The sequence below is a fragment of the Pocillopora verrucosa genome, chromosome 14 (assembly GCF_036669915.1).
Source record: "Pocillopora verrucosa isolate sample1 chromosome 14, ASM3666991v2, whole genome shotgun sequence".
In the NCBI taxonomy this organism is placed as follows: Eukaryota; Metazoa; Cnidaria; class Anthozoa; order Scleractinia; family Pocilloporidae; genus Pocillopora; species Pocillopora verrucosa.
The window spans coordinates 20,275,469-20,302,634 of NC_089325.1; the positions used below are offsets into that span (position 1 = coordinate 20,275,469).

The following is a 27,166-nucleotide window of genomic DNA, read 5'->3' on the forward strand; positions in this document are numbered from 1 at the left end:
ATTTCTCAGTTCAACTTTTCTACTCGATTATGCTAATTTAACACTTGGCAATAGGAATATAACACCTGCGACATTTCTAGTTTACTTGAATATTTGCACAATGATTACTTAAACCTTCTCTAGCATCTCGAAAAGGATCCACATAATAACGATCCTTGTTGAGTTGTTTCAGTCTCTTTTTTTTTACATCCGCTTTCGCGCAAGACTGGTGCACAACTACGAAGGTGCCGGGAACGATATCCAGATTGTAAATCGTTTACCATCTACCATTTCTCTTGTGCAAGGTCCGTTAGCTTAATCGGTAGAGCGTGGTGCTGATAACGCCAAGGTCGCTCGTCTAATGTTCTTAAATTTAGGAATTGAAGGGCTGTTGCACAATTAGGAAGATGCCGGGATCGATATCCAGATTATCAATTGTTTACCATCTACCATTTCTCGTGTGCAAGGTCCGTTAGCTCAGTCGGTAGAGCGTGGTGCTGATAACGCCAAGGTCGTGAGTTCGATCCTCACACGGACCAGAGAATATTCTTTTGTTTCAATAAAGCCATCTGAACAAAAGATTAATTTGTTAAGGACTTTCCATTTCATCTAGGTGTCTGTATTTAATCTGATGATAACTTTTCAAAATATATTGGCTTAGTAATCTTCAACAACAGGGGTATTCGTGCACCTACGAATTCTTTGTGAGGACGTGCTAACAAGTTTTTCAAAGGCTTTTTTCTTAATTTAGACCAAAACATTCCTTTTCCCAAACTTATTTTCATGCCCTCCCTCTACTTTTTTCAGATCTGGCCGATGTTAAAATTTGGTGAAATACACTCAAAAGATCAGCTTTAATGACCCAGTTTGGTCTTTTCTCTTTCTCTCTTATTCATTTGGAGCAAAATGAACAATTACGTTGATACGTTTTGATCTTTTTAATAAGGTTCAGGGTTTAGGGCTAAGTTACGTCCCACGTACCACAACACGAAAACCTTCACTGTCCAACAGTGATTTTTCAGCGCCTATTGGAGAAATATCTTTAATATGCTACTTCACTCTGATTCTCAAAGGCTTGTCTATATCGATGATTCCTGGTGGAGAGTTTGGTTTGATCCTCGAGTGGAGCTCCAGTGGAATCTGTTTCCAACAGCACCTCAAATTAATCTAATAAAACTACTCTTAGCTTACACAGTTTACTTGACGTGAATATCGTGGCGCATATGTTTCTCCTGTTTTCACTTCAAATTTTTCGAAAAAAAATACTAATTTTCAATGTAGAATGTAGAAAACTTTAAATTTTTTTATGTTTTCCATCTATTACTTTATCTGTTTATCTCAGTTTGATAAGATTAATAACTATTCGTAGTTAAGGTTTCTGTAGTGTATGGTTATCACGTCCGCCTCACACGCGGAAAGTTGCAGGCCCTGCGAGAGACTCAAGTGATCTTTAGTCACTATTGCGATCGCTATCACATACTACTTGCTTAATCCATTTAAATTTCAATTTGTGCAAACCCAAATAATTATGTTTCTAAACACTCTTGTTTTCATAAGAACATTGGAGGTTGGAATACTTACTGTTTCGAGTTGGTTAGGAAAGTTTTCTGTATGTTTGTGCAAACACTGCAGGTGACATAAATTGAATGTGCCCAGTCTGAGTTGGAAGAGAACAACACGTTCTAAGACACAATTTCAAAATGGTCTTTATCCTCCTCATCATTTATTGAGCAAGTTAATTAATAACGATACAAGCGAGTTATAGAAGTAGCGTAAGCATCGGTATCCGATTGGTCATCCTTTCTTCAGACATTTGGGGTCGGTTAAATACATGAGTTGTAACCCAAACCGCGGTTTTACGCAGTCAGTAGGCCTCGGGGATTCTCTAGAAGAGGATTGAATTAATTGAATAAATGCCCCTCCACTATCAGCTTTCGCCCTTTTGACACAAAAACAAATGTTCAGATAAAAGGTTTGGGTGAGGTGAAGGTGGCTTAGAACGCGGTTTTGTTAAACAGTGGCTAAACTTTGTTTAAATAAACAGATGTTGAAGTTTACAAAAGAGATGCTTAGTCAATACTTTATAAGGCAAGCTTTGTCCAAAGAATAAACAAAAGATTAAACGCACCAATTGGAGAATCCGGGCATCGATCCCGGTACCTCCCGCATGCAAAGCGGGCGCTCTACCATTTGAGCTAATTCCTCAATCCGATAACTCCGTTTAGAATCAATAATTCAGTACTATCTTTACAGTTCAGTTTTACTGAGCAAATATGAGAGACGTAATAGGATAAAAAATAATTCTTCAGTCGGCAAAGCGTGGTGCAGATAAAGAGATGGTTAGTACGATCAAACACACGCAACAACAACAGACCTAGTAGGTATTTGTCTGTTTTGTCGAGTGTAGTCGTTGTTCTAGTTTTTCTCAAAAAAAAGAGAGAGGGTCAACGTATTTGTTTTCGTTGGATAAGCTGTCTTTCGTGCAATAAAATAGCTTTGCACTTTTCGTCAGAGTTCTGATGGCTCGTGGCCGGCCATGAATGATGTTAGGCTGAAGGAAGTCTAGCTGAGTCACTTGTCCGTATGGGTCGGTTTCCTGAAAACTGTTGTCCGCAGTGAGTTAAAACTCGAAATGTGGATAAAATATCTACGGGAACAGTGGTAAACCATGTGATAAACGGGTTGGGAAATTAGCTCAAATTTTGGAGCGCCCGCTAAGCATATGGGAGGTACCAGGACGGATGCCTGGATTCTCTATTAAATTTTAGTATTTTTATACTAAAATGGGATAGTTCTCTTTGTCATAATTAGTGTTCCCTACACATCAAGTGTTGACAATTTATCGTCACAAATTTAAAATAAAAGGCTCTTGTACAACCTAATAAAAGAAATACGTAAATAAAAAAAAGACCATAAGCTTCAACGAACGCAGGGTAATTATTAGCATCATTCAGAATAGCAAGTTATTCAAAAGAAGAATCAGAACATTAATGGCCAGACGTGGAGAGTCCGGATCTCGATTCCAGAGTACAGGGTAATTTGGTATTATCAATTGAGTTGATGACGTAAATTGATCATCGTTAAAGCTTCAAAGCTGCATGACGTTTCGAGCGTTAGCCCATCGTCAGAGCGAGTGAAAGATTCAAGATAGTTCAGTTAAAACTTTTGACTCAGCTCCTTGCCTTACAAACCGGCTCTTCAGCCTTGGATATAAACAGCTCTAACTCAATAATATTTAAATCACCAGGGAAAAAGTAAAGCTTAAAGGCAAAAACTTACATCTAACAGCAATGATGGGCAAAGGCATGCGACTTCTGTAGGCTCAGTCGGCAGGGCGTGGTGCGTGAGTTCGACCTCTACATGGGGTTTCAAAGAGCTCTGAAAAGAGCTCCCGATCGCATACAGCTTGCTCAGCGATCGGGGGTTCAACGAGCTCTGAAAAGAGCTCCCGATCACTGACAGTTTGTTACACGATCGGGGGTTCAGTGAGTTCTGAAGAGAGCTCCCGATCTCATACAGATTGCTGGGCGAACGGGGATTCAGTGAGCTCTGAAAAGAGCTCCCGGTCGCATTCAGATTACCGAGCGATCGGGGATTCAGTGAGCTCTGAAAAGAGCTCCTGATCGCATCTAGATTGCTAGTCAACACGCGCCATCATGACTTAACTTAACTGAAGGTTTGACAGCTGATACACATAGCTGTTTTAAAATTCGCGGCAGCTGTGAATAATTTTACAAGCGAATGAGTTTCAACAATGGGTATTGTTTAGTTTGACAGGTTTATTGTTACTCATGGCTAGGCTAAAGACAATGGCTCGCTCACCTAAAAAGCGCCATTTTTGAACGCAATTTCGACTACAATTTTTCAAACTGAAATGGATAAAGGTTCCCATTGGCCAATTTTCAAACTTAAAACGGATGCTGTGAGAATAAAGATTAATCTTTTATTTGCCGCGCGTTGATTGTTCAAGGGTAGTAAGGGTTTTCAGAAAATCGCTCTGGGAAATGACTTCCATACTAAAAATACCCGAATTTTGTGTATTTTCAAGTTCAAAAGGATCATACTTCTACTTCGTAAAAATCGTTAATTTTAGGTGCAAATTGTAGATAAATCTTTAATCTTCAAAAATCCGTGCGTTGATTTAGAAGCAAACACTTTCAAATCTCAGAAAAGTGAGTTTTACGAAGCCTGGTTAGCCAATTTTGGCCAATTCTTCTCTAATTTAGGGCTCCTTAAAGCCAGGTCGCCTTCAAATTTGGTTATGAATAATTCATAATGTTCACCCATTGTTGGTAAGCGGAGTGGCACCTGAGAAGTAAGGAGTCACTTCTTCATCCCCATATTTCTATCGTCCTTCAGCATCTTCCTGTGTTTTTTGACCAGTCACTAAAAGAAACTCAGGTTATGTTTTGCCCAAGGTGACACTTCATTTAAAAGTACAGCAGAGAAAGCTCTGCACCGTACAAAACTGTAGCAACCTAATTTTCTGGCCAGCGGTGGAATCGGCATGATTAGGATTTGCTCTTGCTCTGGAAAGAAAAAGAGATAGAGATTTTATTAAGATTAAGTACCGACTTTTCGATAAGAGGAGCTCTATCGGAAAGGAAACCCGGTCTCCCGCGTGACAAGCGAGGATACTCACCGCTATACTACCGAAGCCTTACGAGAGACATGGTAAGGATGGAGGGTTGACGCAACTTTCCGCTTGTATCAAGAGAGCACCACTCGCTTTGGAACTACTGTTGGAAAAGTTAACTGATTGTGATCCTTACTGTTACACTTGCCAGTAATAATAATAGGAATATGTTACGTTCTTTACTCTTTTATTCACGCAAATCGAATAGCGTGTACACAAGATTACGTGATTCATAAAGCAACATTAGCATACTAGGACTAGCAGGCATTAGTCACGTAACATTCCCCTTCCTTTGGGATAACAGCAAATAAAGAAAAACACTTAAAAAAAAAATTCCAAATCGTGAAATCAATGTTTGGTAATCACAAGTCTAATCCGTATTCTAACAAATGTTCAGAGTTCTTAGCGCAAGTAGTCCCTGAGGTATGCCAGTTCTCTGATGTTCCTTTTTGGGTGCTGTGGTACAGAAACAGGTGTTGTTTGCTGCTTGGGTCCAGCTGTCTCAGGTGTGCTGTTGGCTTCAGCTTGGATCGTTCCCTGGTCCTTGAGCGGAGTGTCTGAGGGTGTTTGCTCGGGAGTTTGTTGGACTGATGGTGTTTGTTGTAGGGATCTCTGTGGGGTGGGCTGTTCTCGAAGGTCCGCCCTGTTCCTTCGGTAGGTTCCCTTCTCCGTCTCGACTTCATAGGACCGTTCGTCATGTCTTTTCGTCACTGTTGCCTGTTCCCATACCTGTTGTCCGAGTCGGAATGGTCTCATTCTGACCACAGCATCTTCCTCTAAGGGTGAAAGGTCACGTGCCCCCTTGTTGTAATACATGGCTTGCCGCGCTTGCTTCGCCAAGGTCTTCTTCTTTACTGTTTCGGTTGGTACAGATTGCGGCTTTAGTAGCTCTTTGGTGGTTGGGAGCTGTGTCTTACACCGCCGGCCAAGCTACCATTGGGCAGGACTGGTGCCCATTGAGTCAGTATGGGTGTGCCGATGTGCCAACACTGCGAGGTATAGGTACTTTTGGTGTATTTGGCCTTTCGCAGAAGTCGTATGGCCTCTTTAACAGCTACTTCTGCCTTGCCATTTGTCTGCTGGTGTCCACGACTTCCTGGTCTGTGTTCAAAGCCCATTCACTGGCGAAATTGCTGAATTTTTCGCCAGCAAACTGTGGCACATTATCACTTATGACAATGTCTGGGATGCCTTGTCTCGCGAAGTGGCACCTCAGCTTCTTGATGACGGTACTTGAATTGCTGTTGTGTTGGGGAGGTGGTCGATTTCCCAAAAAATTTGAGAAATAGTCTACAAAAAACAAGTAGTCTTGGCCATTGATGGTGTACAAATCTGTGCCAATCTTTTCCCAGGGGCGTTCTGCAATTTCGTGGCTCATCAAGAACTCTTTCTGCTTTCTTGCCTCGTACTTACTGCACGTTTCGCATTGTGAGATGTATTCTTTCAGTTCCGCAGTCATGCTGGGCCAGTACATGCACTCCCTAGCTCTTCTCAGGCAGCCATTTAAACCTATGTGTGAACTATAAAGGCGTTCTTTCATCTTTGGCCGCATCTGCTTCGGGATGAGGAGCCACCCTCCTTTGAATACGAGACCATCATAGACGCTCATTTCATCTCTGAAGCTGAGATAAGGAGCTAGTACAGCGGGTAGTTCCTGCTTGTCCTCTGGCCAGCCAGTCTGGATGACTTCCTTTAGTTGCTGCAAGACGTCATCATTACGGGTGCTTTTCTTTATCTCCTCAAGTCTTTCATCTGTCATCGGGAGTAGTTTGACTGCATTCACACGTTCAAACTCTCCTTGGGCATTCTCAGTAGTGGGGAGGAATGCCCTGCTGAGGGTGTCAGCCAGGTACATCTCTGGACCTGGTTTGTAGAGGATGGTCGCGTCATATTTCTGCATTTTCAACAGCATCCCTTGTAATCTCTTGGGTGCACTTTGTAGTGGTTTGTTGGAGATGGCTACTGGTGATTTATGGTCACTCTGGACTGTTACTGAACGACCATAGACGTACTGATCAAACTTCTGAAGCGCAAACACTACCGCGAGCATCTCCTTTTCTATCTGTGCATATCTAGTTTCTGGGTCAGTCAGAGCACGGCTTGCAAAAGCTATGGGTTGCCCATTCTACATAAGGACGGCCTCAAGTCCTTTTTCACTGGCGTCACATTGCACTGTGAGTTCCTCATCAGGGTTGTAATACTTCATCAATGGTACTTCTGTCACAAGCTCTTTGACCTTCTCGAATGCTGCGTCATGTTCATGTTGCCACTGCCATGGTACTTCCTTACGTGTCAGCTGCTGTGTGGGCTCTAACACCCCTGCCAGGCGAGGCAGGAATTTTGCAAGGTAGTTTACGAACCCACAGAATCGCCTCACAGCTTTCACAATTTCTGGCTTGGGCATGTTGTGTACGGCCTCAACCTTCTCTGGGTCAGGTTTCAGACCATCTGCTGTGACCAGGTGTCCCATGCAGGGAATTTCTTTGCACAGCAACTTTAGCTTCTTCTTGTTGAGGTTCACTGCACCGCTGTAAGAACTGCCGTAGCTTGGAGTTGTCATCTACAGTCGCCTCCTCCTCTGTTTCTCCGACTCCATAGATGACCATATCGTCGTGCACTATCAGCAGGCCATCAAGTCGATCAAGTGCCTGGTTCAGCCTTTTCTGGAAAATTTCACTGGCTACACTGACTCCAAATGGAAGTCGTTTCCAACGTTATCTACCATAGGGTGTGACAAAAGTCGTCAGTTTACTCGACTCGTCATCTAGTTGCACGTGCCAGTAGCAATTTCTGGCGTCCATTTTCGTGAACACTTTTGCTCGTGCGAGGCTTGGTAGTACATTATCTACCACAAGCAGTGGATATCTCTCTCTCTTCAGTGCTTTATTTAGTTGTTGCGGGTCTAAGCAAAGTCTCAGATCACCCGATTCCTTTGTTGCAACAATAAGGTTGTTCACCCAGTCAGTGGGCTCATCAACAGCCATCAGTATACCAATGTCTGTCAGTCTATCAAGCTCGGCTTTGAGCATGGGCTTAATGGCGAATGGCACTCGTTGCGATGGTGCAATGGTGGGGGGCACGGAAGGGTCAACGTCGAGGTGTTGTAATCCTTCTAGTGTCCCCAAATCGCCCTCAAATACGTCACGGTATTTTTCAATGATTTCTTGGGCTGTCTGTTGCTTCGTGCTTGCTATTCTTGCTGCGGCCACTTTTTCGAAGTTTTCTTCATGCACTTCAATAAGGCCCATCTGCTGTATTACTGCTGCACCCAGCAGTGGGGTCAAATTCTCGTTGACAACAATGAGTATTTTATCTGATTTCTTGGATTGCGTATGGTTACGCGACAAACTCCTTCAGGTTTAACTTCAGTCTTATTCCACATTTGCAAAACACGTTTCGTCGGCTGGATATCTTCCTTGTTGACGTACTTTATCGGCAGAACATTAAAGGTTGCACCACAATCAATATGGAACTTAATGTGCTGTTCATTGATAAGCATCTGTGCTTAAATTTCGAGTTCCGAGACTCTGTTGCTAGTGCTTGTCATCTTTGGCTTTGAGGACAACCAATAAAGGAATTCTTCCTCGCTGGTGCTTTCTCTTTTGCTTTGCACTGGGACGCAAAATGGTTCTTCTTTCCACATGTCCCACAAACGCGGCCCCAAGCAGCACAATTTGCTCTACCTTTACGATGTTTTCTCCCACAGAAATCACACGGCTTGCCACTCGTAGACATCTTTTCATCATTATGTTTCCGGTTCGGATTATCTCGGCTTGTTTGCTTCGGATTTTTGCGTTCTGATTTCTTTATTTTCGTTGTTTTCACTTTATGGGCATCTTGAGGTTCTGGAGTAGTCTGGTCCATATTCTTTAGATGTGTGTTCGAGACTTCATCACTCTTCACCATCTCAATGCACTTTTGCAACGTTACTTTGCCCTGACGCAATAGACGTTTGCGCCTGCCTCCGTCGCGTAGGCCAAGAACGATCCGATCGCGGATAAGTGTGTCGTGTAGACACGTGCAGAAATTGCATGATTGTGCAAGTGTTCTCAGTTCTCCTACGTATGTATCAATGGAATCGCCTTCTTTCTGGTCACGGCTATTGAATACGTAGCGTTCATACGTTTCATTGGTTTCTCCAATCGCAAACTTGTCAAATTCCTTGATTATCTCCGACAGCTTGCGCCGGTTCGCTTCGCTCAAATCAAAGCTGTTGTAAATCTTGACCGCATCAGGCCCTATAGAGTAGAGAAATGATGCCACTCTGTGCCCTTCTGTTTGCCTTTCTAGCTGTGCTACGATCGAGTAGTTCTCCCATTGCTGCTTGTAGACTTTCCAGCTTACAGCCTTGTTTCTTGCCGACAGGATTAGGCCTGTAGGTGGCTGTATTCCTTGCATCATCGGCGGGAGAATCTGTTGTCCTTGAGTTTCGCTCGAAGACGGTGGTGGATCTGGCATTTCCTTTTCTTGTCTGAACGGTTTCGAGGCTCGTTGCTACACTCAAAATCAAACGGTGTGAAGGTTTGACGAGCGCTCACGCTGACACCATGTTTCGTTCCATACTCTTTTATTCACTCAAATCGAATAGCGTGTACACAAGATCACGTGATTCATAAAGCATACATTAACATACTAAGACTAGCAGGCATTAGTCACGTAAAAGAATAGATTGTACAAACACTAAGACAACAACAGGGAAAGTGAAATAGGTCACTAACATGGACGACCAGTAAGGAGCGATCATTTGCTTACACACCTGCTACCAGGTACGCATCAAAACAACAGTAATATATTTTTTAAGGGTTTCGTATAACTGGCCTGTTGGTCTAGTGATTCTCGCTTAGGGTGCGAGAGGTCCCGGGTTCGACTCCCGTACAGGCCCGTTTTGTCGTGGAATTTGATGTGAGCAGACTTTTGTTCTTACATTTAGGTAGTTTAAGACGAAGGAAAGGCAATCAGGCAAAATAACTTCTAAACCGTTGTCACACTCCGACAAAAAGTTGTTACATTACAGACCTTTCAATATTTTTTAAAATAGTTCTGATGCAATTCAATATTTGTTATAAGCAGTGGTCGAAACGTAAATAAAGGCTTTTTGTGTGTGTGTGTTTTAGTGTGCAGACACAGCCAATTTCCACAATTGTTGAAAGGCGACATGTAGAAAATCAAGATGACAAATTACACTTGAACAGAACCGATCAACAGTCATCAATTGCTGTCCTGTGATGTAAAGATGGCGTTTTCGTTGGATTGTTTTTGTAACCTTTATAACCTTAAAGAGTGTTATGAATGTTCGCTGTAAAGCACTTTAACGTGTTTGATTATTATGAAAGCTGTATGGAGAACGAGTGCCTATTCATAGAATTTCACATTTGCTTTGGAAAAAAGGGCAACTTGGTGAGTTGAAATGCAGCTAATCGTCGATAATCCAAAACAACAGTTGATTAAAAATTTAAAATTAGACGAATCTCGCCGCAATTTTCGCAGCAATTTTCCCCTCACTCCTGACTTGAGCGATTTAGTAAAAAGCAGAAAACATATCGTGAATATCATATTTTGCTTTGCTCCAAAACAGGCTACTCCATTTGCAAGAAACAAAGCCAAAACTCTTTGTTCTTCGGATGAAATAGCTTCAAAGCAAGGACTAAAACGCGGCATCAAAATAAATGCAAGAGATCAACGTCTTACACGGATGTTTGATATCCACTACTATCAAAGAAAATACAAATGAAGATTTCAAATTTGCTCTGAAATAACTGCTTTTGCGAAATTACTGCATGTAGAATTCATTTCTTGCTTGTGCATATAGCAATTTTACGCGCACACGTGTACGTGTTGTGGACCTATTTTTTCATTTCGTTCTTGGTTTCTGTTGGGAGCAATGAACATCACTCGTGCGAATCCCGACAAATAATCACAAGAAGGAGGTTGAAAATGGAAATAATAGTTACGTCGATGGTGGAAATACGAACACGAGTAAATAGTGCAGCGAATGTGTCATAGCAACAAGTTAATTCATCTGGTCTTTACATGAGCATAAACAGAACGATCCAGACTGAGTAGACACCGGTTAGCGCGTGTTTTAGTTTATCACAGCCTCAAAATACTCAGAAAAAAAATTTTACGGATGGTGATAAAACTTGCGACAATCTTTTGTTTCCGGCAGGGTTCGAACCTACGACCGTCCGCGTGTTAGGCGGACGTGATTACCATTACACTACAAAAAAAACTTGCAGTGGCATGCATCGCATGTTTAAAATGAATCTTTTTCGAATAAACTAACGAATAAGCAGAATTTGGAGGGTGCTGTGGGAACGGGCTCGGTTGTTTCTGTCAATCATTTGTTTCTCACTCCTGTTGCTTACTAGCTGATGAAGTTGGGCTGTCAGGGTGTCACGCGAGTTACGCACGCTCCAACGTTTCATTTTAAGGTGGCTGGCACCAGTTTCCTCGCGGGGGAGTTGGTCATTCTCATGCGTCACGCGCGAAGGAAGCGCGAGATTTAAAAGGCGAAAAATTTGAAACAAATATGGCGGCGCGAGGCCTTTTTCGGTCTACGAAACTTTTGACTTATTTTGTAAGAAGTTTGCCCGCCAGCGTGTATTTGATGTATTCAACGGCCACTGTGTATGCAGGAGACAGAAACGAAAATAAAGAAGACGATTCTCGACATAAAGGTTGCTTTGCATCGAAACGAAAAATACAATGGTACGAAATGTTGCGACAGTAAAAAAAGAGAGAACTCAAGTGAAAGAAAATCTGCCTGAAGAAGAAATAGGCTGCGAACCTGCAACGAAAATAAAAACGAGGTCACAACAGGTAAGTCATGAATGTAACATCGCCGTTGCATTTCGGTTGGTTCGACTGATATTTGTTACGTTTTCTTCCTTCCTTTTCTTCTTTTGATTCTTGATAATCAAATACCCGAAATCAAATAGCTAAGCAGAAATTTTATTATTACAGCACACTAAATATGAGGTTGATATTTGCGGTACAAGACTAATTGAACTTCCAGTTCTTCGAAACGAGTTGAAATCTTGCTCAAGCTGCAAAAGAGGTAAGTTCCTGTAGGAGTTTTAGGAAATATTCTTCTCAAAAAGAAAAAAAATAATTTGGTAAAAATAATAGATCTTTTTATAAATCTCATATGAGTATATTAAAATGTTTGTCTCTGGTATTGTTGTGTAAGTGACAATAAGTTCCCAACCATAAGGTGGGTAAAATAATTTTTGGATAAAATAAAACATTTTGAAATATTACAAGTATTGTTTAACACAATGCAGGAAACTTTTTTTAGTTAATGAATATAGGCATTTAGACAGGCTCAAATATAACTCCTCTTGCTGGTCAAATTTCAGAGTACAATATCTTACCTCCCGTCATCTTGAACTTCCCCTTTCTTAAAAAAAATGTGTTTGCTTTCCTCTAACTATTTGCTTCTATGCACAAATAAATGACTTTAATCACTGGGCCACTTATTGCAACCACAGGTCCATTATCCCTTGTAAACATTATGGAAGAAAAACAAAGTGGTCTCAGTAGTATCTTCAGCATCAAATGCAGCTTCTGTGGTCAACTAAATGAAGTAAAATCCTCCGCTGAACACAGAGCTGGAAGCCGTGGTCCTCTTGTTAGCGATATCAACACAAGGGTAGTATTGGGATCCCTACATGCTGGCATGGGGTATACCCACCTAAATAATATACTCTCTACAATGAATGTACCAACAATGAATCATAACCTGTGTAAGAGAAGAGAAAGAGAAGTTGGAAATGCTCTAGAGAAGGTTGCTACAGATAGCTGTAAATTCAATTTAAATTTAGAAAAAAAAAATCGCTGAGAAATCTTCTAGTCTATCTTCAGACTATCTCCCTGGAGTAGCTGTCTCTTATGATATGGGTTGGCAAAAAAGGAGAAGGGGACACAACTCTGCAACTGGTCATGGGGCTGCCATGGGTCTTGCTACTGGAAAAGTTGTGAGTTACTCCACAAGATGCAAGGTGTGTCGAGTATGTAGCCATAACAAATTAACTGGGAAAGAAAAAAAGCATGATTGTCGAAAAAATCACAATGGATCATCAAAATCAATGGAAAGGGATGTTGCCTGTGAACTGTGGAGAAAAGCTCCTAAATCTGGAGTCAAATTTCAATTTATGTAGGGGATGATGACTCAACAACCCATGCAGACATACGCCGATGTTGTTCACGCCAATAGATCCCTTAATACTAGATTATACAATCTTAGAGACCGCTTCAAAGGATCAGACTGCTCAATTCTCAGTCCAAAGGTTATAAATTACATCACCAAATGCTTCAGTTTTTGTGTCAGTCAAAATGTGGGAGATCCTGAATCTTTAAAGCAAGGTCTCAAAAACATTATTCCCCATGCCTTTGGGGAGCATACTTGTTGTAATGTTTCATGGTGTGGTTTCAAGCAAAATCCTGTTGCCTACAAACATACAGACTTGCCAAATGGCAAAGATCTCTTTGGAGATTCCCTAAAAAAAGCCTTAAGTGACATTCTGGATGAATATTCTACTGACATTGTGACCCAGAGTCGGTCCGCCATCTTGAATAAGACGCATACCCTTACCAAACTTTTGAGGCCTCGCTAACGCCACGTAATGTGCATATCAAATCTCCACATCACTCTTCGCTTCGCATATCCACGAGTTAAAATTAACAGGATCATAAAAGCTGGCATTCAGCAATTCAATATATGTTCTTATGTTCTACGGTCAGCTCCTTCTTTGTTCGGATGGTCATAATGACAAAAAGATCTAAACGAACCCGAAATTGTTTTCAAAATTACTGGATCTATCACATATTGAACAGAGCTCCTCGGTAGTATAGTGGTGAGTATCCCCGCCTGTCACGCGGGAGACCGGGGTTCGATTCCCCGCCGGGGAGATAACACCTTTTTTATACAGGTGATTAGAAAAATTCCCATTTTTAACTAGTTCAAAACTCTTTGTGATATTCATGGAAAAACCAATTTGAAATCTTTGCGATGCGCATGTGAAAACGGAAACAGAAACAACCCGACCGGTGTCATCAGCGGAAGTAAATTTAATCAACTTTGTCTTATTGTTTAGATTCTTCTTGAGATGATAGAGGAGGATTGTCTAAGCTGTCGTCATTTTATGAGTTCGTCGTGCTATAAGGCCTAGTACTTTAGAAATTCCAATCTTGTGAATTTCCTAACTCTTGTTGTATAGCAATGTATATCTCATTTTTCCTTCTGCTCGTAAAGATGACTGTATTCTTTGTTTTTTTACTAACCCCCACTGACTTATTGGGTGCAGTTTGGCATTTTGGTCTATCTCAGACTTAGTGGCATCTAAATAAAGAAAGGTCCCTAAGAAAATAAAAGTGTAATGCAATTTTGATTTGTTTGATAGGATATAAAACTAGAGTAGATTTTGAACTAAGGACATAATTGAAAGATATTATCTTTGTTCCTGCAAGGCTCGAACTTGCGACCTTCCGCGTGTGAGGCAGATGTGGTAACCATAAACTACAGAAACCCCAACTACGAATAGTTATTAATCTTATCAAACTGAGATAAAAATATAAAATAATAGATGGAAAACATAATTTTTCGAAGAATTTGAAGTGCAAACAGGAGAAACATATGCGCCACGATATTCACGTCAAGTAAACTGCGTTAGCTAAGAGTAGTTTTACTAGATTAATTTGAGGTGCTGTTGGAAACAGTTGAACTGTTGAAGCTCCATTCGAGGTTCAAACCAAACTCTCCACAAAGGATTATCGATATAGACAAGCCTTTGAGAATCAGAGTAAAGTAGCATATTAAAGATGTTTATCCAATAGGCGCTGAAAAATCACTGTTGGACAGCGGTGTTTTTCGTGTTGTGGTACTTGGGACGTACCTCTAAACCCTGAACCTTATTAAAAGGTCAAAACGTATCAACGTAACTGTTCTTTTTGCTCCAAATAATAAAAGGGAAAGAGAAAAGACCAAACTATGTCATTGAAGCTGATCTTTTAAGTGTATTTCACCGAATTTTAACATCGGCCAGATCTGAAAAAATTAGAAGGAGGGCATGAAAATAAGTTTAGGAATGTTTTGGTCTAAATTAGGATCAGGCTTTAAAAAACTTGTTTGCACGTCCCCACAAAGAATTCGTAGGTGTACGAATACCCCTGTTGTTGAAGATTAATAAGCCAATACATTTTGAAAAGTTATCATCAGATGAAATACAGACGCCATGAAGTCTGCCATGAAGTCTGCGATATTCTAAAATGCTAAAATATAATTTGAGCACATATTTACCTGCCGGTTGCAATTTAAATTGCGTCGGGACTACTTACCGAGCTTCGCAAAAGCGATGTCAGCTGTGTCACAGACACCTCAAACAAAACAAAATAAACAATTCCACAGCGACGGATCATTGAAGCAGGTCATAGAGAGAGAATAGAGCTGACCTCGCAAGAGGCCACAAAAAGCGACTTAGTAAAAACATTGGATAACTAACATTGGGTCGTGAGTTCAATTCCGATCTGTACCTTTTTTATCAAGAGCCAAAACATTTTGCAAACTGCACCCAGTAAGTCAGTGGGAGTTTGTAAATTAATTATATTGAATACAGTCATCTTTACGAACAGAAGTAATAAAATGATATACAGATATACGAAGGCTTAAACAATCCCCCCCTCTATCATCTCCAGAAGGATCTGAACAATAATACAAAGTTGATTAGATTTACTCCTTCTGATGACACTGGTCGGGTTGTTTCTGTTTCTGTTTTCGTATGCGCTCAAAAAATTTCAAATTTGTTTTTTATGAATACCATAAAGAGTTTTTAATGAGATAAAAATGAGAATTGATCTAATCTCTGTCTCCCTGGCGGGGAATCGAATCCCGGTCTCCCGCGTGACAGGCGGGGATACTCACCACTATACTACCGAGAACCTCTGTGGCGATATATTATCAAGGTATAATAGGCCAGGTGGCTTAGAGAACCAGTAGTTTTGAAAACAGTATTTCAGGTTCCTTTAGATCTTTTTGTCATCATGACTTCCCGAACAAAGAAGGAGCTAACCGCAGAACATATATTGAATTGATACATGCCAGCTTTTATGACCCTGTTAATTTTAACTCGTAGATATGCGAAGCAACGAGTGATGTGGAGATTTGATATGCACATTTCGTGGTGTTAGCGCGGCCTCAAAAGTTCGGTCAGGAAATGCATCTCATTCAAGATAGCGGACCGACTTTGGATCACTAAGGGAGAACTTTTCCTGTTTTACCGGAATCACAGGATCATTGGCTTTGATTAACTAGCCACGGGTTCATCACTGTATCACTGATTTGTTTTACGCTCCGGAAGCTTTGCTGACATCAAGGAGATTTTCCGGCTCAATAAGAGAAAGCACTGATGGGATTTGGACCCGCAAGTTTCCTAGACAAGCAATTGTCCTCACAAGCCTAGAGTATTTCGTGATTTTTTTAAGTAGGGTACAATACTGATGGGCGAGATTACTTTTTATTTCTATGCCCTTGATCATAGTCTCCGGTCATCGAGGAAACGTTAACGCATGCACGCCAGTTATGACCTTCAGCCTTAGACATTTGTTTGAGAAAATTTAATTAGTAGTCTGAGTTTGAAAAAAACAATACTTTCTTAGACACAATTTAAAAATGGTCTTTATCCTCCTCATCAATTATTGAGCAAGTTGATTAATAACGATACACGCGAGTTATTAAAGTAGCGAAAACCTCGGTATCCGATTGGGGTCGGTTACATACACGAGTTCTCACCCAAACCGCGGTTTTACGCAATTAGTGGGCCTCGGTGATTCTCTATAGGAGGGTTTATTTAATTGAAAAAAATGTCTCTCCACTATCAGCTTTTGGCCCTCTTGACACAAAAATTAATGTTAGCATAAAAAGTTCGGCTGAGGTGAAGATGGCTTAGAACGCGGTTTTGTTAAACAGTGGCTAAACTTTGTTTAAATAACTAGATGTTGAAGTTTGCAAAAGAGATGCAAGGTCAACACTTTACGAAGTAAGCTTTTGCCAAAGAATAAACGAAAGAATAAGGCCGGTATTTGGAAAATCCGGGTATCGATCCCGGTACCTCCCGCATGCAAAGCGGGCGCTCTACCATTTGAGCTAATTCCCCTAATTAATTGTTGAGAATCAATATTTTAGAATTATCTTGACAGATCGGTTTTACTGAGTAAATATGAGAGACATAATATGATAAAAAATAATTCTTCAGTCGGCAAAGCGTGGTGCAGATAAAGAGATGGTTAGTACGATCAAACACACGGTGTTTAGTAGTGTTTTAGTAGGTCTTTGTCTGTTTTTTCGAGCGTAGTTGTTGTTGTAGCTTTTCTCGAAAAAAAGAGGGTCAACGTATTTGTTTTCGTTGGATAGGCTGTCTTTCGTGTAATAAAATGGCCTTGCACGTTTCGTTAGAGTTCTGATGGCACGTGGCCGGCCATGGATGATGTTGGGCTGAAGGATGTCTAACCGAGTCATTTTTCCGTATGGGTCGGTTTCCTGTAAACTGTTGTCTGCAATGAGTTAAAACTTGAAATGTTAATAAAATATCTATAGGAACATTGGTAAACCATGTGATAAACGTGTTGGGGAATTAGCTCAAATAGTTGAGCGCCCGCTTATAATTAGCATACGGGAGGTAACAGTTAGTCACAATTAGTGTTCCCTACACATCAAGTGTTGACATTTTATCGCCACAAATTTAAAATAAAAGGCTCTTGTGCAACCCAATGGAAGAAATATGTGAATTAAAAAAAAAGACCATAAATCTCCATGAACACAGGGTAATTATTAGCATCATTCAGAATAGCAAGTTATTCAAAAGAAGAACCAGAAAATTAATAGCAAGACGTGGAGTCCGGGTCTCGATTCCAGTGCCTACCGAATTCTCAGGGGGCACTTGAAGCAATTCTTCAACCAACTTAACGGTAAATGAATAAAGGGGCAAGTTCCTAGAGAAATTGTGGTGCTGCGTCGGTGGGAGAGTATAAAAGGGTAATTTGGTATTATCAACTACTTAATGTCGTAAATTGATCACCGTTAAAGCTTCAAAGCTGCATGACGTTTCGAGCGTTAGCCCATCGTCAGAGCGAATGAAAGATTAAAGATAGCCCAGTTAAAAAAATTTGACTCCGCTCTTTGCCTTACACAACCGTTCTTCAGCTTTGGACATTAACAGCTGTAACTCAATAACATTTAAATCTCCGGGGAAAAAGTAAAGCTGAGAGGAAAAATACTACCGCTAACAGCAATAATGGGCAAAGGTATGCGACGTCTGCAGGCTTAGTCGGCAGAGCGTGGTGCGTGAGTTCGACCCCTACCCCAATTTTTCCCCCTTATCTATGAAAGTGTTTTTTTCCTTATACGTTATGAAATTCCATCACAATGAACCTCATCAGTTACGCTTGACTACCAAAATTATCTTCGTGCATAGCAAATAATTACAAAAAAGAGGTCGTTGGCGTTTCTTTATTCCTCTGAGAAGTGAGAAGAAAAGTGGACAAAAACAAATTATGTACGTTCACAACTTGTCAAAATCAACGATACCCGAATTGTTGAAGCTTTATACCATACGCAGAAGACACATGGAAAGACGAAATGTTAATTCATCGTCATCCCAACTGATAGGTATACCAGCCTTGTGAAATTGGTCATGGAGTGACCAACGTCGTCGCTATAATCAACCCGACATCTTTTAAAAGTTAAGTATGAACACTTTGGAACTTGCGGATAGATAATTTGTTGTGGAATATAATTACAAATGCTCAATCTTGGTAAAAAAAATTTTTTCGGAAAATATGCTTGAGAAATGAATTGAGAAGAAATCATATAATTTCCATGACCGCTATCAAACTTCATGCACATAGTTTGATTCTTTCTGCGCTTAACATTGACACTATAGCTTAAAGAGCTGTCATTGCTCATCCCCTGAACAGCGGAGAGAGTGAGGGGAGGGGGATAGGTGGAGGAGGATTCTCGGAGAACTGTAGAACATTTAGGGCCAATTAAATTGCCAGTGAGGAGGGATCATGGATCATGGGAATATTACAGAGTCTTATGGGAAATCAGGTTATTTTTATCGTGACTCGTTTAAACTCCAATTTGTTTTGTTATATATAACAAGAGATCAGAATTTCTTTAAAGAATAGCAACGTCTATCATCCTTCATTCACTTCACAAATAATTTGCATTTCAATGACTCTTGATTTGGGTGCAAATAAAAACACGGCAAAACTCCTTATAACTGGATAGATATGTTATGCACTGATATACGGCGCTGGTTCTATGTTGGAAAAAATGACCTTAGTCTTCACGACACGATGTCGTAAACACCAAGGTCAACTCAACGGTGAAACAAATGAGTAGGGAATCAATAAATGCAGGCATACGAAAGCACGTCGACAGCAAATCTCCATCAATTCGGAGGAAATACAAAAATGAATTGCTCCTCTATTTCAGACCACCTTCCGTTATGACGCGCATTATTGGAAAAATTACGATAAATTCAACCTTCTCGGTGGAGAAACTGGTTTTGACGAACAAGAATCAAAGCTACCCACCTACTGGAACACGTCCTTCTCCAAGATATGTCTCGGAATGAAGATCAACCAACAGCTCAAGTTCATTGTCATCAACAAGCTGGCTGACTCTCTGCACTCACTAATCGCTGATGGCCAATACCGCAACACCTCATTGGGTCGCGACGGGTGGAAAACGTTGATTGGCAGCGACATCTCTTTACAGCAAAATTGTAACAAGGAAGAATTTGATGCCTTTAGTGGACTAAGTGATCGTAAAGTCTTGCGGAAACGACGCACACCTCATTGGTTTAGATAATGGACGAAAGATTATCAAAGCCATGGGGTACATATTGGTGCGATAAAACCAAATTTTGACAACTAAAGTCCGCAAATCACGTTTGATTCACCCTGGAGACATCTTATTCAGTCCGACAAAGCAGTCAGGCAAACGAACGTCAAAAAGCGCTGAATATACAATAACTACGCATTTACACTACATAAGAGAAATGTAGATATCCCCAAATCCTTAGATTTCTTAGACTTCAGCGTACAAGCATATTTAAGACGTTTTCTTCTAAAATGTTAGTGACGTCAGCTTCATTAATCAAATTTGTAAATTGTCTCCCATAGCCTTAATGAATTTGTCTCCGTTATCTGCACCCCACATACGTTCAGATCATCAGGGTATCCTGCTGTACCAAATCCAATTCTTAAGTCACACCCATAGCAGTCGCTCGCGTCGTTACTGACAAATACAATTCTGGCTGAAGATGCCCCACTTTCACAAAAAGCATTTAACCCTTCCCTGTTACACTGGAGCTTCAAGGAGGCTTCCCCACTGATCAGCTTCTTCCACGAGCCACGTCCCCGTGATGTGTTGCGATATTTCCAGTCAGCGATCAGTGCGTATAGAGAGTCAGCCTGCTTGTTAATGACAATGAACCTGCTGCTCGATCCTCATACCGCGACAGATCTTAAAGAAGGATGTGTTCCAGTAGGTAGTTAACTTTGTTTCCTGTTCGTCAAACCCAGTTTTTCTCCCAGGAAGGATGTATTCTCTATAATCACTCCAATAAAGCTCATCATATCGAAAGGTTGTCTGAATCAGAAATGGGATATGTGCGTTCACTTATTCCAAAAGCATTTCAAACAAACTCAAAAAATAAAGCGACAATTAAGTCAAATAATTCGAAAACTAGTTCACTCATTATATGTTGTTTCAAAATAAATTTGCAGAAATGTTCCTCATCTGGATCATAGAAGTAATAAAGTCCTATGAAAGACTTTCCAATTTCCTCTGGAAAGGTAGGTGAAAATTGCACGAGGGAACAGACCAGACCTCCATTTCTCCTTCTTCTATCTTTTCGGGCACTATTTGATAATGTCAGATAATTCAGTTGAACAATCAGTCGTTAATTGTCTCTTATTACAAATCCTAATCTATAGTTGAAAAGTATCGGATCTAAATTAGTATTCTTCTGGTATAATAGAAAATGAGACATTAATGAATGCACCTTTTCGCCGTCAATCTTCATAACCAGCGTCCGGTCTCTGACATTAATTTCTGACATTTATTATTTGGTTTCTCTAACATTTATTCTTTGTTCCTTTGTTCAAACAGAAAAGTGAGGTAGTTTGCTCTGCAAGTAGTTGGAAAGCTAATCGTGGCGGGGCAAGACAAGTACATGAATAACACAAATTATCTAATATCTAAAGACGAGGAGTCACTGACTCTTAAAATGATGACTCAGAAAAAGAAAAGCAGACATTTAAACCCTTAGCAAGTGTATCTATGTACCTACTTTTTTAATAATCATGGGGATTTGAATACAGTTGACCTCTTTTTCTGAGATATCAATGGCTACTTGCGGAGAACTCTTTCGAAAGCGTTTTTTGGAAGATCCGTTATATAGCGAGGTATTTTATTCCAAAGCTTTACTTCGAGCCGAGAGAAAGAATTGTTTTGTATTTCTAGTCTGGAACTTTTAACAAAGAACTTTCCAGACATAGACGATCGTCTATTGTTTGAGTGACTGTTAGACGTTTTCTGAAATAAATTTAACACGTTTGCTGGGGCTTTATCATTATTGATATAGTCAATTAAGGTTGATAGAGACTCATAATAAAGAAAAGTTATTGGAAGTACGTTAGCTTCAAGAAATAAAGGAATTGCATGGTCATGCAAGTCTGCGAAGTACAGCAAAGGAAGAGCTGTTTTCGGAAGATTTAGAATTTAGTCAAGATAAGTTTTGTATGCCTGACCCCAGGCAGCAAGACCATAGGTTAAATAAGGATGAATTAGTGACTTATAGATATTCAGTAGTACTGGTCGAGGAACAGAATTTCAAGTTTTATTTGTTCACATCAGATGGTTATTACTAGGTTGGCTTGCCAAGAGCGAAGAGCTAGTCGCGGCAAGCCAGACAGTTGACAAATAATTTTACACAATTTTATACAATAAATAACCACATAAAATTACAATATATAGAAATTAATCTTCGTGCTCACAAAAATTTAGGTATTAGGATAATATGTAAAGAGGAAAACTACAGACTAAACATAATTACAATTAGTAATTAATCTTTCATCCTATTAATTAGAGTACCTATTTCGACATTGGAGTTTTCAGTTTCTAGATTGACCCTTGACCCATTAATTTCTGACATTTATTGACCCGATTGATTTTGTTCTAATGGATTTTTTAAAAGAGTTCTTGGATGAGTTTTTGAGACTAGTTGGTTTCCCATTCCAGATTTTAACGCCAACACGTGAAGAGCCTTACTTTGAACATTAATTGCAGATTTTTTAGTGTGCCGTAAGAGTGAACGCTGGTAATTTTAGAAAACAAATTCGAAATATTAATCGGTGCGGAAGTGATATTGATTTCCTACATTGAATTAGCTATTTTTTTTATAATATTGGAATTCTAGCGGTAGAAGCTTTGCTTTCATGGAAAGCAAATTGCATGCCCTCTTACTGGGGCAGAGTGAATAAGACGGAGTACACATTTTTGAAGGACAAGAATGTTATTTATCAAGGTCTTAGATGCAGTTCCCCAAGAAGTTAATCCATACGTTATATAAGGTGCAATGGGGGACTTATAAATATCAAGAAGAGTTCGATTAGGAACAATATGTCTTAGAGTGGCGTAACTTTGCAATAAGCCTAACATTTTTACTAATTTTGTAACAATAGAATCAATATGGCATTTCCAAGAGAGATTCTGATCAATAAGTATGCCCAGGCATTTTATGTAAACTTTAGACTCGAGACGAATACATTTATTCTTTTCATTATCAAACATGCAAAGTTTTGGCTGGTAAGCAAGTCGCTTTTGGTATGGATGAAAAATTACGAAGTTGAATTTTTTAAAGTTAAGAGTTAGTTTGTTGGCTGTCAACCAGTTATAAAGGTTTTGCAGTTCATTGTTGACTATTGTAGCAAGATCTCTCAGATTTTTGTCCGCATACCAAATGTTGGTGTCGTCTGCAAAGAGGTAAAACCTGAATTTATTCGAACGTCTGTGGATATCACCGACATATGGCAATAAAAGTAATGGTCCAAGAATTGATCCTTGAGGAACACTACATCCAGCGACAGCTTTATCTGATTTATAATGTCCTACTTGCGTTGTTTGCGCGCGATTTTTGAGATATGAGGAGAACCAATCATTAATTTATCCACGAAAGCCATAGTGATTGAGCCCATCAAGCAAAATGTCGTGATCGACGGTGTCGAAGGCATTTTTAAGGTCAGTGGATACTCTACAAGATAGCAATCGTTGATTCGTGTTTGTCTGTATATCATTAACAATGTTCAATATTGTGTGTTGGGGTGAATGCCCCTAACGAATACTTTATTAAAATTTGAAAGTAAATAGATAGATCTGTAGTTGTTTGCGTCGGTGTCTTCGTCACTCTTAAATACTGTTTTTTTTAAAGCAATTTTAAGCTTTGATAGATAAGTCCCTCATCTGATAGATGTATTAAGAGCAATAGTCTGTAACTTTCGAACTCTTTAAAAAAATCGCGGCCACTTAACCTCACCGATGTGGCTGAAATTTGGCGTGAAGGCTAATTTTAGGGTCCTAACCACGAAATGGGTATTAAAAATTTCCAGTTGTTTTTGCTTGGCAAAAAATTGATAAAGCCGACCAAGTCCGCCCATACTTGCCTGCCAACATGGCGTATTGAAGGTGTTCTTATGACTACGACTCCAGTCCTGTCGTAAAGATTTCCTAAAATCTCTTGAAATCAATAAAAAGATCTACCCTTTTTCTTAACATTTGTTAGGAAAAAAATGTAGGAAATGACAGATTTTGAGAACAGGTTATCTCAACGTTCGAAGGTCGTTTTGCGCCGCGTTAACAGTATAAAATATACCCCAACTTGTTAGCCTGATATCTCCAATTGCAATGTTACCTCGATCCAGAAGTTGCCATTTATTTGGAACAATTTTTTTTATGGATTAATTAATTTCATTAATAAAAAATGGGGGAAATTTAAAGGTCAAAGGAGAAACTTTATTAATATATAATGACTTAGCTATATTTGGGACCAGCTCCTAAATCAGCTTATCGGTCAGAAATGAAGTCCAAGTACTTATTTCGTCCAGAATGAAAGCAAATTCCAGAAGTTTTCTCATTGTTATTGAAGCATCTGTTGACTCTGGGCAAAAGCAAATATGTCTGGGCGACATTGTCGCAATGGGATAAATATTTGGTTATCTAAACAATGTAAATAATCGATTCGGTATTAACGCTTGGAAGCGTTAGATATTACGTAAATTACATCATGTTTTTGAACGGGTCTTAATTTCGTTTTTCGTGTGTTTCAATGTTCTTATCAATATAAAGGAAACCCAACCTTTCAGGATACTTCCATGCAATTTTTTTTTTACCAGTGACGAGCGCAAAATGCACACATGAAGCAACCTCATTGAGGGCAAAAACACGAATTGAGTGTTGTTTGAAATAAACGTCACCTCGTTAGAATGCGCGCCCAATCGCTAATTGAGTTTGCTCTAAGATCTATTTTGCTTCTAGAGACTGATCGTGAAGGATTTTCTTTAAAACTTCCTTCTTTTTGAGTGAAGATCCGAGACCTAAGAAACCATATTTCATTTATTTTTTGATGGCAATGAGAGAGGTACGGAAGCCGAAAAGGGACAATCCAAAAATATTTAGAAAATCTGAAAAAAAATATTCAGAATCGATACCTTTTAGACAAATCGCTTTTGAAAAGTTTGAAATCTATGACTTTCTACTCATTTACCGAGCTTTTAAACTCTAGAACTTGTGGACCTTTATTTCTTTAACCCTTTAGAAAGACTTGACATTTCCGGATTCAAAGTCCTCAACCCAGCCACGTAAATTTTCCATTCCTCAGGCACGGACGATAGTAAAATACCCGTGAGTTGCCCGAGTTTTCCTTTTTCAGAAAAAAAATGAACTAGGGTAGGGCATTTGAACATAATTTTGGTCCCGGGGGTTAAAATGTGAAGCACTAATTTTCAAGAGTTCAATTTCCACGGGGTAGGGAAGTTGAAGTTTCGAATTGATCGATGCATAAGCATGAAATTTGTCTCAGTATCTACTCTAGCCCACGATAATTGAATTTCGCCTCTCAAAGACGCATCAGCGACGTGTAAGCCCCATAAATGAGGCTTTATGTCTCGAGTACATCGTAAAAGGGATATGCACTCGCTCGACTGCATGGTATATCCGAAACTATCCTCAGCAAACCTCGAGAAACCGCTCTTGACCAACATTATTCTGGAGCATTCTCTTCATGCAAAGAACTGGAAAATAAACTGAAGTTAAAAGGGACGTTAATCAATGACATAATAAGTTTGGCTTTCTGTTGAAAACGAGAACTTTTCCAATATTTTACCTCAGTAAAACCAACATCTCAATGTTCGCTACAAAATCAAAACAAATCTCAATTCTTGTATTTGTTGTAGGCAAAATTGTCAAAGAAGTATCAAGGAGAGTAAGATGATAAAAAACTAACCTTATCTAAACAGGATCCTCAAATAAAGCGATAAATTTCTACTTTTAGACTTAAGAATAAACTTGATTGTTTTTGCATTCTCACGTGTTCAAGTTGATGTCTATCTCACACCTCATTCCGTTTCGTGTGTGTGGCCTCGGCCAGAGTGTATTATATTGGTATTAAAGACTTACTTTTGATATAAAAGAAAATTGCTCTAACGTACTTGCCAAAGGCTCGGGTTTTTCTTGTGCTGCAAACTTGAGGAATGGTAGACTGACTCCTGTTGAAAACATGATGAATTCGCATATCATCTACGAAACCGGTTGCGCGACCTGTAAGTACTGTATCATTAATTTTAAGTTTGCAGCGATTTAATTCAAACAAATGACAAACTGCTATCACCAGTAGTATATAAGAATTGATAAAATGTTTCTTTCACAAAATCCTTTGTTCTCTAAACGGTAAGCGAATTAAACTCTAGGCATAATTTTGCGTGGCTTGTTTAAATTCAATTGGTTACCTAGAATCATACCATTGCAACAATTTTGCTTGAACATCGTCACGTTTATGTGAAATGAAAAGATATTTCTATACTGTTAGGAAACTTTCCGGACGATAAATGTACTTCAACCGTTTTCTTCTGATCGTAAATTGATTTCAGAGCTTTTAGGACCAGGTCCCAAACATAGCCAGGTCATTACGGGTTGATAATTTTTTTCCTTGACCGTTTCATTTCCCCCATTTTTTGTTTATGAAATCTGTTTATCTATGAGCAAACGTTGTTCACAGTAAATGGTAACTCCTGGATCGAGGTAACACTGGAGATATTCGGTTACTAAGTTGGGATAAATTTTTCACTGTTCAAGGCGGCCTAAAGCGACCTTAGAACGTTGGGATCATGTATTAATAAAACCAGACATTTGCCATGTTTTTTTAAAATAAATGTTGAAGGGAAGGGAAGATAGTTTCACGGATATCACGAGATTTTGAGAAATCTTTACGATAGGACTCGAATTGAATTCAAAGATCACCTTCGATCTGCCATATTGGCGGGCAAATATGAGCAGACCAAGTGCACTTTCCCGTTTTTTTGGCAAGCAAAAATAACTGGAACTTTTTCATATCTATTTCTTGATTAGGAACACCAAGTTAGACTTCATGCCAAATTTCAGCCAAATCGACGGAATGAAGTGGCCGACGAAAGTTCGAAAGTTACAGACTATCGCACCAAAGTATCTCTGAAAGAACAGGAGCTATGACGGCAGTTGAACATTTGGTAGGTGAGGAGTATAAAACATAAGATTCATCATTCGGTACAAGTAATATTCGGGTAAAACACGTTGAAAAAGGTAGGATGAAATTGAAGATTTGCACTAATGTTAGGTATCCGCTAGCCTTCCTTAACAATTTTGTTGCGATCATTAAAATCCTTTAGTGCGGATATGACTCTAAATTTTTTTTTCCGTCGATGTAAAAGTTTACTGATTCCTTGACAGATTTTTTTCATGTTGACCGTATTATTTTCGAAAAACGTATCATAATACCTCCTTTTGCTTAAGTGTATCAGTGTAAAAATTTTATCTCTATAGTCCATCCTCCATCTCCACGTCCAAAATCTCCCATGTAACAGAGGACGGAGACTGGTCTGGAGTATGCTAGAGTCGATTGTGCCAGCATAACTTCGAGCATAATATGGAAACTGAAAACGAGCATAATTTTAAACTTTTTTCAAAGAAAAGCACTGCTGGTATAATCTGCTTTTTTAATTCCAAGATGTGAACAATTTTCGTAATTTTGTATTGAATATACTTCTCTTGATTGAATTATGTTTCTAGAATGTTTGTTTCTAATAATGAATTGCGCTTACGGTGGATTCACTGCGATCATTGTAACGTTTCTTGGTTTCAAGCCCTACTTGTACGACTCCCTAGCGAGTTGACTGAGATCCAAGATAAAAGATGGTGTCCTCCTCGTCGAATGGATCCTCGAACACTTCTAGTTCTTC

The 27,166-nt window shown here is 39.6% G+C and overlaps 1 protein-coding gene and 4 non-coding genes across 5 annotated transcripts; 2 read left to right on the forward strand and 3 right to left on the reverse strand.

Moving 5' to 3' along the window:
* Window positions 1–445: 445 nt before the first annotated feature.
* Window positions 446–518, forward strand: Trnai-gau (transfer RNA isoleucine (anticodon GAU)). The gene has a single exon. It is a non-coding gene; the product is annotated as a tRNA-Ile (tRNA).
* Window positions 519–8,158: 7,640 nt separating this feature from the next.
* LOC136278319 (uncharacterized) lies at window positions 8,159–9,073 on the reverse strand. The gene has a single exon (XM_066161841.1). It carries the CDS (start codon window positions 9,071–9,073, stop codon window positions 8,159–8,161), a length of 915 nt encoding a protein of 304 aa, XP_066017938.1.
* Window positions 9,074–10,769: 1,696 nt separating this feature from the next.
* Window positions 10,770–10,845, reverse strand: Trnav-aac (transfer RNA valine (anticodon AAC)). The gene has a single exon. It is a non-coding gene; the product is annotated as a tRNA-Val (tRNA).
* Window positions 10,846–13,453: 2,608 nt separating this feature from the next.
* Window positions 13,454–13,525, forward strand: Trnad-guc (transfer RNA aspartic acid (anticodon GUC)). Its single transcript has one exon. It is a non-coding gene; the product is annotated as a tRNA-Asp (tRNA).
* Window positions 13,526–16,691: 3,166 nt separating this feature from the next.
* Window positions 16,692–16,764, reverse strand: Trnaa-ugc (transfer RNA alanine (anticodon UGC)). The gene has a single exon. It is a non-coding gene; the product is annotated as a tRNA-Ala (tRNA).
* Between the last annotated feature and the right edge of the window lie 10,402 nt (window positions 16,765–27,166).